Here is a 16,022-nt window from a genome sequence, read left to right as displayed (position 1 = left end):
ACTGCGCAATTGGGAACAGCGCTTGCTGGAACTTTTGAAAATGTTTCTGTTATATTGGCCTAGTTATTTTGAAAAAGATGTCCTATATCTATATCTTTTCTTCACTGACAATAACGCGTGTAAAGAATGGAAGATGGGTTTTAATTTATTATATCAACGCTTCTATTTAAGTTATTTTGTCTTGTTCTATTTGGAAATTCATCAAAAAGCACTTAAGAAAAGACAGCTTTGTTACTTTTTTACGATTACTTTCATAGTATTAATAATCAAGGACATCGCTATTATGATACAACATTAGTATCCGATACAAACCCACGAAATGGAGTTTAGAAACGTGAGTGCTTTTTGGAGAACTGCTGTAAGTGTAAGTATGTTTGTAGACATTATTAACTGGTCATTTACACTAAGCGCAATTTTTTGACAAACTTGATGCAATTAACCAGCAGTACCTGTTGCTTTTCTTCAGTATTTCTCTTTTTCTTTACTACGTCTTGCTCTTGTCAAGTGTCTTTGCTTAAAACCAAGACCTGAAGATTTCACGGATTCATTTTGGCTCCTCTTTCACGTCAAAACGCAGTCAACTATGACTTTAAAAGAGAACGTATCCGGATTCTAAATACCTTGATTAGTATGGATTACCCACTCTATATTCGTTCAATTTTAGCATCAAAACACTGAATAATAGACACCTTTTTTAACTTCGATTTAAACGCAAAGCTGCGGGAACCAATTCGGGCGAGGCGTCACTTGTTTTAAAGAGGTGCGCGAGGGAAATATATCATAATGTCACGAAACTTCCTCGTAATTATCGAATTATTATGGAGATTTTGATCATTACTCTCAGTGTTCTGTATATTTAAACTGAAACACGCGAGATCTGTTATCATATTTTGCAATATAAAACGATATTATCTCCGAATTTGCAATTTAACTATCTGTTTCTAAGAAACACATTTGAATTTCACCAAAACCTTCCCGCTATACCGATTTATTGTGGAAATTTTCGATATTACTCGTGAAGTTCTCTATTTTAAAATCCTCCCCTCGCTTTTAAAATGTAAAATGTAAGATATTTATTTCGCTCAATTAGGTACATGTTATAGCTCATATAAACCGTCGCAACAAATTGGAATATTGTTAAAGATGTTAACGACGAAAACTTCAAGTTCAGCTGCGCAACGCACCATGAGGTGAATTCTATAACTGTTTGGTATACTTAATCCTCAGCAATCAACTCACAAACCTTGATTGTCTGGACGTGGAACAAAATCCACAAGCGCCTTGGCAAATAGTTAAGCGCTAATAGACTAATGATAAGGGATCTAATTATCGCCAATGTGACTCGGTTTAATCATGGACGAACCAATACTGAAGGACCGATGGCAGCCCATAGAGCCCCAAACTAAGCGACTAAACAACCAATGTTAAGCTTACTTCCCCCTTTTAAGCCCCAAAATGGAGGGGGGTTTTGAAAAGTGCTGAGTCAAATCCCGGAAAACGCTAGCGCCATTTAGACAAAATAAGACGTTAGCCGCTTACTAAGCGAACTCTCACGATCCCGCAAGCCTACGGCGCAGACACTTAAAGGCGAGATGGAAGGCAAACTGGTACCCTAATCCCGTAAGCCCACAGCACAGACACTAAAAGTTGAGATGGAAGGAAAATTTTACTCTCGTGTCTTTCCGTCTCTTTTACATCGAAGTCGTGTATTGCTTACCTTGTCTGAAAATGATTCAAGTCCGGGTAATTAAGGAAAAGTTTACAAGTTTCAAATGTGCCGCAAATATTTTTGATGGTGCGAAAGTATAATTTGGACCTGTTTGTGGGTTTTATTTGACACCTAATTCGGTAGCACAAAATACCTTTAAAAGTATATTTTCGAACCTTTTTAGGTGTTATCAGGTACCCCTTTCGGTAATAAGGAGTACCTTTCACAAATTTAAAGTTTTATTCCGACCTTTGTTGAGGTTTAAATGATACCCATTACGGGATCACAAAATACCTTGTAGTCCTCAAAAGTACCTTCTTCAAGAGGTATTTCAGAGTTCCTTTACACAACGGTATTTTGTAGTACCTTTATAGGTACGTCTGGGGATGCATTGAAAAATACCTTTAAAGGTACTAGACAGTACGGTTATTTTTTACAGTGTAGAACGTTGATTCCCCCATATGCCCCCCCACTATCCAGTTTGCTACTATCTGCCGCTAGAAGGCGAATTAACAAGTATTTTTAAACTTTCTCCCTCTGCCATCCGTCCTTCAGTATTGGTTCATCCATGGTTTAATAACCTTGCTCCAAATGTTGGGAATGATGTGGAGAAGAATCATGTTACAATTACCCCGCTTTGTTGTACACTTCTTATGTACAATTTCTTCCCTAATTATTCACCTAAGATCGTTTTAGAAAAGAACAATTGCACATTTTTGAGAGACTTGACTAATATTGTCGTTTGAAATGAAGCGTACTAGTGACGTTTCGCTTTCTAAAATCGGAAAATAGTATTCGAATCACGGGTATGAATAAAAACGGCGCGATTGCGTGAACCTCTGACGGAAGACCTGCCATTATGAGGGTAGAAGTATCTTATAACCTTAACCGATAATCACTCGCATCTTATCCCTAACGATGGTAATAGAAAAGAATAAGTGCAGATTGGTGTCTAAGTGGTTTAGGTGAAAAAATAGGTGAGTGATGGTGTTGGTAGAAACCAATAATTTCGGGTTCGAGTCTCAGTGGGATAGGCAGTAACTATTGGGTGAAATAACTGCTGCTAGCTACCAGCTGAAGGTATACTGTGAACTGCGAACGCGGACCGAAAATTGCCAACACGTTTGCTCCGACACACAGACACGTCATCGTCACTCGGAGAGGTTAAAAAGGGTTTTACGGAATATTTTCATAACAAACCCCAGACACAGTATAAAGAATTGCTCATAGCCATAAAACCTCTTTAGTTTGACCAAGAAGTGATATCTAGTTTATTAGGGAGAAGGTATAAGATGACTAAGTATTCGCGCGCCATAGTCCCAGAACTCCTTTCAAAATACAAAGGAAGCCGGGCTATTTCGCCTCTCCTCAGTCTGAAAATACGTAATTTTCGTCATTCGCGTCGTGTTGACGTGAGTTTTCAAGAACCAATGGGATGCTGGTTGTAATTTAGAGGCGGCGGGGATTAACTCCGGACAGGCTACGATTGGACTGCTGGAGATAAAGCTGGAAATGTGGCGAATTTATCCTTCTCCCTAATAAACTAGATATCACTTCTTGGTTTTACTCAAAATTCAGTTTTATTTCAGCAGTTATCTCTACAAAGCAATTACAGTTTTCATATTTTACGCAATAAAAAATACTTAATAAATTTACTGTATATCATGGTGAACAGTTCTTATACATAAGAAGCCAAAGTTTACAACTTCCCTTGAGAATTTTTGGATCTTGCTTTTAATTTTCTAAATTAAAAATACAGAATCCTTCCCGTAAAATTTTTAACTATTTAATATTTCAAGCAAAAAACGCGATGTTCTTAAAATTGGTATTTTAGAGCGATTAACCTCGAGTTTTTATTACGCATTTATTTCAACTATCATTATTATCAGTGGATCTTGCAGAAGCGTATATTACACACTAACAAAAACAAAGGGGGACTAAAGTGCCATATAAACTCGCAATGCAGTTTTTCACTAGATAATTGGAATTTCAGATTTATTTAAATGCCAAGAATAATGTAAGTAGTAAAATATTAAGCACCTTATAGATACAGAAAAAATGCAAACATTTTCGTTTTTACGTTATGAAACGTTAGATATAGCTAAGTGAATCATAATATTGTAACGAATAAAAACAAAACCTTTATTTTCATTGTTATCATAAAGTCAATGCCAAACAACGCCATACTAATGATGGAGTAACTACGTTGCCGAGTTTTAGTGAAAAGGAAAACGGTGTCAAAGAATATAATTCATATCACAATCTCAAGAAATAACGAATTTCTTTTCGTGTCTTTTGCGTTGAAAACAATGTGAAGTTTGTAAAATGCATTCCACCAGAAATCCAAAAACTGACAATGCGATTCCGTAAAGGTAAACATGGAACATCGGTGACAGAAATCTGAGGCTCAATCCTTTCGCGTCTTGCACGTACTCTTTTTCCGTATGAAGAACATGTCGGTGGTCAAAATAAACCTTTCTCTTTCCTAGTTCCAATTGTCCAGTTTCCATTATTCGTGCAACGCTGTCAACAAGAAAATGCTGATTAATAAAAGTACGTGTAAAATTAGAAACAGTTGAAGTGAGGCGGATTTTGGTTGCGCAACCTGCTAAGGTGTCGCGTGCCAGTGTCGACATTCATGAGACTCGAGCCAAAACGTTGTTTCAACGAGTCCAGGCGATCGACGTCTGGCATTGTTACTTGTAGTGTAAGTATTTGGATTGTTGACAAGCGTGTGGTCTGTTCCGCTTAAAGGCTCTTTCAGACGATCCTACTTTTTTACTCGGCTCGATGGGTCAAAAAGTTGCATCAACTTTTGAAGGGAAAAGTGAAATAAATCCTTCCTATTCGCACGACTAAATGTTTACCGCCAAATGGAACTTTTTAAGCGCCACCTACCATTGGCACTTACGAAATAACCCGCGAAAAAGGCTTTTTTATGTAATTCATTTGATTGGCTGTAGAAATGAACTTAAAAAGTTGAGTCAGCAAAAATTGGATCACTGATCCAATTTTTCCTAGCCAACTTTTTTGGTGACTCAACTCGTCCAGCGTCTATTCACACGATCCAACTAGTTGATTCAACTCGAGTTGACCCATCAAGCTGAGTCAAAAAGTTGGATCGTCTGAAAGAGCCTTTAGTCTTTTCTTTTTCGTGTAGTTCTTTATTTGAACGTAAGATAGATCTGGAACTTACATGTACTTCATATTTTCAACGACCTTCACCGGCAACTTCTTGCTGAATAGCACGTGCATAGTAACTACGTTGTAGTCGATTTCTCCAATGTGTAACAACATTTTTTGTTTAGCATAAGATGGACCACGCTTCTGGAGTACCAAATTAATTTGGCTCCTTGGGTAAAATATAACAAACTTTCCTTTTTTCGTATATTTCTGATTTAACGATCTGTCAACGTAATGTCCGTTTAAAGCCATTCTCTTTCGTAGCTTAATGTACGTTGGATCCGTCGAATTCTGAAATAAATGAACGAAACAAATGTGCGAAAGAAATATCTCGTTAAGTTTTGTATCGTTACTCTTAGAGATCAACACACCGTCAACATGTTCATAAACGCTCCGTGAAAGATACAAGGTTCAACATCGGGTTTTCGCAACAAATCTTCAATGCTGTTAACATAATCTGAACGAGAAATGACCAGTTCTAACATCATGGAATTGTAATAGCACTCAACTAAAACGAAAGACGCCAGAATCCACGATCCAAGCAAAATCCGCGTTGGCAATCTCAGTCCCAAAATCGATAAATCAGCTAAAAGCATTAAACTAAAGTTATTTTAACTGTGTTATTTGTTTCTCTTACGGATACAATGAATCGCTACTGCAGACCATAAATTTGAGATATTAGTTTATGGTAAACATTATTGAATAGTACTTAACAATTTAAAACCAGATGAAGTATGATTATCCACACCATCCGAAAAGCATTTTTAAAGTTAATTTTGCGGTTTTTCAACTCGGAACTTTGAGTAATACAAAGATAGGTGAAGGATACCAGCACAATGGCCACTATGGTACAAAAGTAAACGTCCGGGTCTAGGGTTAGAAGTTTCATGGGTTCACTCATTGAAATATCGTTTCCGTGATATCCTTCAGTAGTTATGACCCAGCCTGCTTGAGTCACGGGCAACGATCTCTCATAATACTTGTTTGCGGATCTCAAAGAAAATAATCCCATATATGTACCGTATATCTGCAATGGTTTTAAAGAATATTTTATACATAAGTACAAAATCATTGCGCTTGTTCTCTACGAAGCTTCAAAATGCAGGCCTGCCGTGTAAAATTTAAAACCATTGAATTAAATGGAGTTAGTGAAAGCGTGTGGTGAAAGTGAGAATATTGGGTATCGTGATTATTTGGTCTCGGGACGGTTTGGTCACGTGATTATTTGGTAACCTAATTAGTTGCCACCTTTTCCAAAACAATGGTTGGTTTCCCAACTTGTTTGATTTTTTACTATATTCCAAACACATTTTATAATAAACTATGCTAAGATCTATTATACGTACACCACGAGCAATCGCTTGAGGAATGACTTCTTTAACGGAAAAATGTTTGTTCATTCTTCGAAAGTATTTAAATACGTCTTCAAAACTTAGAAATTTCCACCTTTTGATATTGAAGAAAGTTTGAAGGCCCTCAAAATTACTCCACACTACGTGTGTGCAAACAAAACATTCTCGATCGAAAACTTGGTCGAATATTTTTCGATTACTTCTTTTGAAAGCTCAAATAATTCAAATCCCCCAACATTTGATAAAAGTTCTCGATTGTTTGCACATTCGTACGCTGCGCATGCGTAACACAAAATATAGAACCTTACGTGACATTTTTCGTATGCGTCAGCAAAATTGTAAATATCAAAGTTATATCATTGGCGTATGGGTTATAGGCATGATTTTCCAAAAATTGTTTCGGTCCATGAATCTGCGTATTGTATTTTATCACACATAATAGCAAATTTCATTTATTTTGACAATTACCTCTTGCACGCCGAACCCTACGCAGGTATTGTTAGCCGCCGCGAGTGTTCCGCACATTTTCTTTGGTTACGCTCAACTACTTCATAGAATAATCGTTCAATATGGCAAAAATAGTTGTTCCCAATTTCAAAATACTTTCAGTGTTAAGAAGTTGAGAAACTGCTGTAAATAAGTGTAAGCATGTTTGAATATCAGTTGCACCAAGTGCAATTTTTGACAAGGTTTATGCAATTAACTAGCAATACCTGTGGCTTTTCTTCAGCGTTTCTCCTTTTCTTTTGAACGTCTCTGGTATTTCTCGTGTCAAGTGTCTTTGATTCAAACTAAGACCTGAAGATTTCACGGATTCATTTTGGCTCCTCTTTCAAGTGAACACGCAGTCAATTGTGACTTTAAAAGAGAACGTATCCGAATTTTAAATACCTCTATTAATATGGATTACCCACTCTATATTCGTTCAATTTTAGCATCAAAACACTAAATAATAGACACCTTTTTTTAACTTGAATTTTAGCAAACGCAAAGCTGCGGGAACCAATGCGGGCCAGAATTCATTTGTTTTATAGCGTGAAGCAAATATATCATAATATCACGAGACTTCCTCGTTATAAAATCGAATTATTATGGAGATTTTGATCATTACTCGCAGTGTTCTGTATATTTAAACGGAGCCTCCGAAATGAACTAGGCCCATGCGTGTCGCGAAGCGAGAATATTTTTTTAACCAATTTAGTTCGCCGTGGTTTTACGCTTGGGGGCACTTATATTACCGTAAAATAAGCAAAGTTCAACCCCGTGACCCTGTCGACTGCTTAAGTATTTGGGCCAAGGTCACGTATTGTAAGTATACGTTTTTATTACTCTTACTGAATTATTTTAATTGGAATAGTTTATTTTGTTGTCATCAATACAATCTAACCGAAAGATTCAATAAAAAGTGAATAGCCCCAAAAACATTTACGATAATTTTAGGATGAAACCTTTCTCTATCTAAAAAATTTTATGACTGACCCCTAAAATATCAACGTTAATTTAAGGAAGACCCCTGTCACAACGGTAATATAAGCGCCATCTCGTACACATATATGGTGAAAATATTTTCCTTAACAAACTGGATATTTCCCCACATAAAATTTGACATGCATGGGCCTAGTTCATTTCGGAGGCTCCGATTTAAACTAAAACACGCGAGATACGTTATCGAATTTCGCGATACAAAACGATATTAGGTCTGAATTTGCATTTTAACAATCTGTTTCTAAGAAACACATTTGTATTTCACCAAAACCTTCCCGTTATACCGAGTTATTGTGCAAATTTCCGTTATATTCTCTATTTTAAAATCCTCCCCTCGGTTTTAAAATGTAAGATATTTATTTCGCTCAATTAGGTACTTTTATTGCAACAAATTGGACTATTGTTAAAGATGTTAACGGCGAAAACTTCAAGCTCAGCCGTGCATCGCACCATGGGGTGAATTCTATAACTGTTTGGTACTTAATCCTCGGCAACCAATCCACAAACCTCGTCTGGACGTGGGACAAAATCCACAAGCGCCTTGGCAAATAGTTAAGCGCTAACAGAGTAATGATGAGGGACTATTTACCGCCAATGCGACTCGGTTTAAAACCTTGCTCTAAATGTTGGAAATGATGTGGAGAAGAATCATGTTACAATTACCCCACTTTGTTGTACACTTCTTATGTACAATTTCTTCGCTAATTATTCACCTAATATCGTTTTAAACAAGTTGGGAAAACCAAAATATTACCTCTCCGTGTCGAGAAGATTATATAAACTTAAGTATCCAATGAAAACGTCGACCTTTTTGCCCTCATCCTTTCCCGCGCTTTGCGCTTCCGCATTTCATCCTTACTCTCAACATCATCTTCCTCCATTTTACATACAAAAATCAAATACTCACAAAAAGAAGCGGTAAAAACCTGCTGGCTCTTTACAACCACTTAATTTGACTTAATATCCAACTTCCAAACACAAATATTTTCTGGTAGATAAATTAACAACCTACAAGCAAAGAAAAATTCTCAAGAATGGCTCCCGCAAATTTAATAGGTCTATTTTCAATTAGGTGGGCGTATCTGATTAGATTTAAAATATATGTTTTTGAAATTTTTGGTCTGGCTGTTATCTACACCTAGATGGTTTTCAGTGAAACAAACAAGGAGCATAAACACAATAGTGGAAGCTTCAGTCTTATTTAAAACAAGTTAAACAATTATCATCTCTGAAAATAGCTTACACATGTCTCTTTTACCAATGCCTAACCGTATGGATTTTTCTAAAGCAATCTCAGCACCAAAAAATATTTTTTGATACAAAATAAATGTTTTAAATTCTTATTAAGAATAAAATAAGAGGATAAAAAAGGTCTGTCCTCTCGTAATTTTTTAAGCTTTTATCATGGTTAGTCTATACAACAGTAACAAGGAGTATAAACCCATTAGTGGAAGCAGTATATTTTTTTCGAAACAATCTCGCTTATGTTTATCCTCTCTAGACTTCGCTAAAAACGTATTACTCCTACGTAAAATATTAATAGACAGGCAAGGATTCATACCATTAAAGAAGGAGCGCAATATTTTCCATATTTTCATTTCATATACAGAGAAAAGAAATTATTATGTTTCTGAGAGGAGCTTCCCATTTTGGTTGTTGTTTTGAAAAGTATATCGAAATGCACGGGCCTTGATACATATAGGAGGCAATGAATGAAATATATCACAATGCACGGGCCTTGATAGATATAGGAGGCAATGAAGGAAATATATCGCATGCACGGGCCTTGGTAGATATAGGAGGCGATGATAATCTCTCTCTTTGCACGAGAGGTTTATCTTTAATATTTAAATAAATATAATTATTTTTAAATATTTTAATCTTCAATAATTAACATTAATAATAGTTAAATCGTTTAAAACAAAGTTTTTCCTATTATCATCTCAAACTTTGCTAATATTGACGTTTAAAGTGAAGGGTACCCCTCCCGCCCGCTTTCTTCAAATTTTGGGGTATATATACGATTCGTTTCCATTATAATAGTAAGGAAAAAGCGCAATTGCGAAAACCTTTGGTGGCGATCCCACCTTAGGGAGGCTAGACGTTTCCCATTTTGGTTGTTGTTTTGAAAAATATATCGAAATGCACGGGCCTTGATACATATAGGAGGCAATGAATGAAATATATCACAATGCACGGGCCTTGATAGATATAGGAGGCAATGAAGGAAATATATCGCATGCACGGGCCTTGGTAGATATAGGAGGCGATGATAATCTCTCTCTTTGCACGAGAGGTTTATCTTTAATATTTAAATAAATATAATTATTTTTAAATATTTTAATCTTCAATAATTAACATTAATAATAGTTAAATCGTTTAAAACAAAGTTTTTCCTATTATCATCTCAAACTTTGCTAATATTGACGTTTAAAGTGAAGGGTACCCCTCCCGCCCGCTTTCTTCAAATTTTGGGGTATATATACGATTCGTTTCCATTATAATAGTAAGGAAAAAGCGCAATTGCGAAAACCATTGGTGGCGATCCCACCTTAGGGAGGCTAGACGTTTCCCATTTTGGTTGTTGTTTTGAAAAATATATCGAAATGCACGGGCCTTGATACATATAGGAGGCAATGAATGAAATATATCACAATGCACGGGCCTTGATAGATATAGGAGGCAATGAAGGAAATATATCGCATGCACGGGCCTTGGTAGATATAGGAGGCGATGATAATCTCTCTCTTTGCACGAGAGGTTTATCTTTAATATTTAAATAAATATAATTATTTTTAAATATTTTAATCTTCAATAATTAACATTAATAATAGTTAAATCGTTTAAAACAAAGTTTTTCCTATTATCATCTCAAACTTTGCTAATATTGACGTTTAAAGTGAAGGGTACCCCTCCCGCCCGCTTTCTTCAAATTTTGGGGTATATATACGATTCGTTTCCATTATAATAGTAAGGAAAAAGCGCAATTGCGAAAACCATTGGTGGCGATCCCACCTTAGGGAGGCTAGACGTTTCTCGTAACCCTAGCTGGTCGCCGCGTATATCCTAAAACCAAACGATGATAATGGAGTAGATGCAGATTGGTGTCTATGTGGAATAGACGGAAGACCAGTGGATGGTGGTGTTAGAAGCCAGTGTAAGTACAGACTGGTGTCAATGTGGGATTGACAAAGAACAGAAGATGGTGGTGATTAGAAGCCAGTAAGAACAGACTGGTGTCCGTGTGGGATGGACGAAGACCGAAAGATGGTGGTGATTAGAAGCCAGTAAGAACAGACTGGTGTCCGTGTGGGATGGACAAAGACCAGAAGATGGTGGTGTGAGAACTAAAGTAGAGGAGCCATTTCCGTGACTGTGAAAGCAGTTCGGAAATGGCGAACACGTTTGCTCCGATACGCAAACTGCGAACGCGGTCACGTGGGTGTAACAACGGACAGACAGTCAGACAGACAGACAGACACACAGACAGACACGGCCGTTACAGAACCTCTCCTGGACTACGTCACACGGAGAGGTAAAAAGAACAATTGCACATTTTTGAGAGACTTGACTAATATTGTCGTTTGAAATGAAGCGTACTAGTGACGTTTCGCTTTCTAAAATCGGAAAATAGTATTCGAATCACGGGTATGAATAAAAACGGCGCGATTGCGTGAACCTCTGACGGAAGACCTGCCATTATGAGGGTAGAAGTATCTTATAACCTTAACCGATAATCACTCGAATCTTATCCCTAACGATGGTAATAGAAAAGAATAAGTGCAGATTGGTGTCTAAGTGGTTTAGGTGAAAAAATAGGTGAGTGATGGTGTTGGTAGAAACCAATAATTTCGGGTTCGAGTCTCAGTGGGATAGGCAGTAACTATTGGGTGAAATAACTGCTGCTAGCTACCAGCTGAAGGTATACTGTGAACTGCGAACGCGGACCGAAAATTGCCAACACGTTTGCTCCGACACACAGACACGTCATCGTCACTCGGATAGGTAAAAAGGGGTTTATGGAATATTTTCATAACAAACCCCAGAAACAGTATAAAGAATTGCTCATAGCCATAAAACCTCTTTAGTTTGAACAAGAAGTGATATCTAGTTTATTAGGGAGAAGCCATAAGATGCCTAAGTATTCGCGCGCCATAGTCCCAGTCCTCCTTTCAAAATACAAAGGAAGCCGGGCTATTTCGCCTCTCCTCAGTCTGAAAATACGTAATTTTCGTCATTCGCGTCGTGTTGACGTGAGTTTTCAAGAACCAATGGGATGCTGGTTGTAATTTAGAGGCGGCGGGGATTAACTCCGGACAGGCTACGTTTGGACTGCTGGAGATAAAGCTGGAAATGTGGCGAATTTATCCTTCTCCCTAATAAACTAGATATCACATCTTGGTTTTACTCAAAATTCAGTTTTATTTCAGCAGTTATCTCTACAAAGCAATTACAGTTTTCATATTTTACGCAATAAAAAATACTTAATAAATTTACTGTATATCATGGTGAACAGTTCTTATACATAAGAAGCCAAAGTTTACAACTTCCCTTGAGAATTTTTGGATCTTGCTTTTAATTTTCTAAATTAAAAATACAGAATCCTTCCCGTAAAATTTTTAACTAATTAATATTTCAAGCAAAAAACGCGATGTTCTTAAAATTGGTATTTTAGAGCGATTAACCTCGAGTTTTTATTACGCATTTATTTCAACTATCATTATTATCAGTGGATCTTGCAGAAGCGTATATTACACACTAACAAAAACAAAGGGGGACTAAAGTGCCATATAAACTCGCAATGCAGTTTTTCACTAGATAATTGGAATTTCAGATTTATTTAAATGCCAAGAATAATGTAAGTAGTAAAATATTAAGCACCTTATAGATACAGAAAAAATGCAAACATTTTCGTTTTTACGTTATGAAACGTTAGATATAGCTAAGTGAATCATAATATTGTAACGAATAAAAACAAAACCTTTATTTTCATTGTTATCATAAAGTCAATGCCAAACAACGCCACATTAATGATGGAGTAACTACGTTGCCGAGTTTTAGTGAAAAGGAAAACGGTGTCAAAGAATATAATTCATATCACAATCTCAAGAAATAACGAATTTCTTTTCGTGTCTTTTGCGTTGAAAACAATGTGAAGTTTGTAAAATGCATTCCACCAGAAATCCAAAAACTGACAATGCGATTCCGTAAAGGTAAACATGGAACATCGGTGATAGAAATCCGAGGCTCAATCCTTTCGCGTCTTGTACAAACTCTTTTTCCGTATGAAGAACTTGTCGGTGGTCAAAAAAAACCTTTTTCTTTCCCAGTTCCGTTTGACCAGTTTCCATTACTCGTGCAACGCTGTCAACAAGTAAATGCTTATTAATGCCGGGAGTGTGGCGCACTCCTGTAAGCCAAGCTTCTGGGCGGCAAAGTTTGAGGAAATACGACACATGTCGGCGATCCTTCCCTATAGGTGCCGACTGTCCCGTGTCCGCCGGAGGTGACTTACCCCAATTCCACCTTCCGTCACCTCCCAAGTAAACCTCATTCCTTCCCTGCTTCTCCACATACGACCTAGCGGCCCCCGTCAGTGCTGGGCCGCGTAGGGTCTCTCGCTCCATTTCTTCCTGGTGCTCAAGGCCTAACGGCTAAGCACTAGTGTGTGTAGGTGGTAAAAAAAAAAAAAAAATGCTTATTAATAAAACTACGTGTAAAATTAGAAACAGTTGAAGTGAGGCTAGATTCACAGTAGGCGGGTTTTGGTTGAGCAACCTGGTAAGGTGTCTCGCACGCCAGTGTCGACATTCATGAGACTCGAGCCAAAACTTTGTTTGAACGAGTCCAGGCGATCGACGTCTGGCATCGTTACTTCTAGCATAAGTTTATAAGATATGTTCCATAAGTATGTCACTACCTATACTTCGTAATGCTAGTGGCTTAATGAGAGCTAGTTCAAGAACGACGTGAGAATTGACTACACTCGGTTTTGCAGTCCATCCTCCTATTTAGTCTATACTAAGCCTTTGACAGCGCCTCACCAGGCGTCGCTTTACGAGAATCTATGACGTTTCGCCTACGTCACTTCATGACAAACTCTCATTAACGAGTGACAAACTTATGGAACATATCTTATAAACTTATGCTTCTAGTGCTAGCATTTGGGTTGTTGACAAACGTATGGTCTGCTCCGCTTAAAAGTCTTTTCGTTTTCATGTAGTTCTTTATATGAACTTACATGTATTTCATATTTTCCACGACCTTCACCGGCAACTTATTGCTGAATAGAATGTGCAAAGTAACTGCGTTGTAATCGATTTCTCCAATGTGTAACAACATTTTTTTTTTAGCATAAATTGAACCACGCTTCTGGAGTATCAAATTAATTTGGCTCCTTGGGTAAAATATAACAAACTTTCCTTTGTTCGTAAATTTCTGTTTTCTCAATCTGTCAACGTAATGTCCGTTTAAAGCCATTCTCTTTCGAAGCTTAATGTACGTTGGATCCGTCGAATTCTGAAATGAACGAAACAAATGTGCGAAAGAAATATCTCGTAAAGTTTTGTATCGTTACTTTTAAAGATCAACACACCATCAACATGTTCATAAACGGTCCGTGATAGATACAAGGCTCAAGATCGGGTTTTCGCAACAATTCTTCAATGCTGTTAACATAATCTGAACGAAAAATGACCAGTTCTAACTTCAAGGAATTATAATAGCACAAGAAAACTAGAACAAAAGTAGCCAGAGTCCACGATCCAAGCAAAATCCGTATAGGAAGTCTCCGTCCCAAAATTGATATATCAGCTAAAATCATTAAAGTTATTTTAACTGTGTCATTTGTCTCTCTTATGGATACAATGAATCGCTACTGCAGATCATAAATTTGCAATATTATTTTATGGTAAAGCATTATTGAATAGTACTTAACAATTTAAAACCAGATGAAGTATGATTATCCACAGCGTCCGAAAAACATTTTTAAAGTTAATTTTGAGGTGTTTCAACTCGGAACTTCGAGTAATGCAAAGATAGGTGAAGGATACCAGCACAATGGCCACTATGGTACAAAAATAAACGTCTGGATCCAAGGTTAGAAGTGTCATGGGTTCACTCGTTGAAATATCTTTTCGGTGATATCCCTCAGTAGTTATGACCCAGCCTGCTTGAGTCACGGGCAACGATCTCTCATAATACTTGTTTGCGGATCTCAAAGAAAATAATCCCATATATGTACCGTATATCTGAAACGGTTTTAAAGAATATTTTATAGTAAAGTACAAAATCATTGTACCAAGCTTCAAAATGCAGGCCTGCCGTATGAAATTTAAAACCAATGAATTAAATGGAGTTAGTGAAAGCGCGTGGTGAAAGTGAGTTTTCGTTACAATCGCTAACCAATTAGGTTTTTGCGAAAACATTCGCAGAAGCTACCCCTGGATGGGACAGAGTCAATCGGTGTAAACTCCAAGGAGTAATGTGGTTTGACTATTTCGCGGAACTTTCTTTTTCTATATTAGCGCAAAATTCCTACCTATATCATTCGAACAAGGTTTTCTTAAGAACTTTAGTCTTATGAATTGCAACTTATTTTACTTCTCCGAGTGACGATGACGTCACGAAGAGTTATTAAATTGGACGTGTCTGTCTGTGTGCCTGTTTGCCACCTCGTTCGCAGTTGGCAAATCGGAACAAACGTCTTCGCAATTTCCGGACCGCGTTCGCAATTCCGAAAATTGTATATCATTACGTTTTCTATCTCACTTCAGCGCTACTCATATGTTCATCGGCTAGCTATCTATGCCTGTTCTTTCAACCAGTTCTTATAACCTACACACACACCAATCTGTTCTTATTGGCTTCTAACAACAACACCATGCACTAGTCTTCCCTTTAAACCACAAACACACCAATCTGCAACATTGGTTTCTACTTTCATCATAATCGTTAGAGAGGTTTATTTTGGTTTCCCAACTTGTTTGTTATTACGTTATTCCATACACATTTAATAATAAATTATGCTGAGATCTATTATACGTACACCACGAGTAATCGCTTGAGAAACCATTTCATTAACGGGAAAATGTTTGTCCATTCTTCGGAAGTAATTAAATACATCTCCAAAACTTAGAAATTTCCACCTTTTGAAATTGAAGAAAGTTTGAAGGTTTTCAAAAGTACGCCACACTACTAGGGTTCTAAATTGGTATTTTACCAGAGTAAATGTAATTTACGATTTACTCGGGTAAATTATGAAAACGGTAATTACCACAATGGTAATTTACCAC

The 16,022-nt window shown here is 37.1% G+C and overlaps 1 protein-coding gene across 1 annotated transcript; it reads right to left on the bottom strand.

Moving 5' to 3' along the window:
• Window positions 1-12,424: 12,424 nt before the first annotated feature.
• Window positions 12,425-15,813, bottom strand: LOC149647331 (uncharacterized). The gene is made up of 5 exons (XM_089849731.1): window positions 15,776-15,813; window positions 14,666-14,978; window positions 14,324-14,541; window positions 13,970-14,247; window positions 12,425-13,092 (listed from the first exon to the last, which is right to left on the bottom strand). Exons 1-5 carry the CDS (start codon window positions 15,800-15,802, stop codon window positions 12,834-12,836), a joined length of 1,095 nt encoding a protein of 364 aa, XP_089705857.1. The 5' UTR covers window positions 15,803-15,813; the 3' UTR covers window positions 12,425-12,833.
• Window positions 15,814-16,022: the final 209 nt, after the last annotated feature.

This window comes from Phalangium opilio, unplaced genomic scaffold (genome assembly GCF_054372755.1).
Source record: "Phalangium opilio isolate 3A_F unplaced genomic scaffold, DU_Popi_V2 ptg000089l_1, whole genome shotgun sequence".
Classification (NCBI taxonomy): domain Eukaryota; kingdom Metazoa; phylum Arthropoda; class Arachnida; order Opiliones; family Phalangiidae; genus Phalangium; species Phalangium opilio.
This window is presented reverse-complemented; position numbering and strand designations above follow the sequence as displayed.

What these genes read in the sequence shown, in the direction of transcription:
- LOC149647331 (XM_089849731.1), bottom strand. Translation starts at nt 15,802, where the DNA reads ATGGTTTCTCAAGCGATTACTCGTGGT. An exon ending in ACTTCATCTGGTTTTAAATT is followed by an intron (nt 14,542 to 14,665) that starts GTTAAGTACTAT and finishes TAATGATTTTAG; the next exon opens with CTGATATATCAATTTTGGGA. An exon ending in CGTTTATGAACATGTTGATG is followed by an intron (nt 14,248 to 14,323) that starts GTGTGTTGATCT and finishes CGTTCATTTCAG; the next exon opens with AATTCGACGGATCCAACGTA.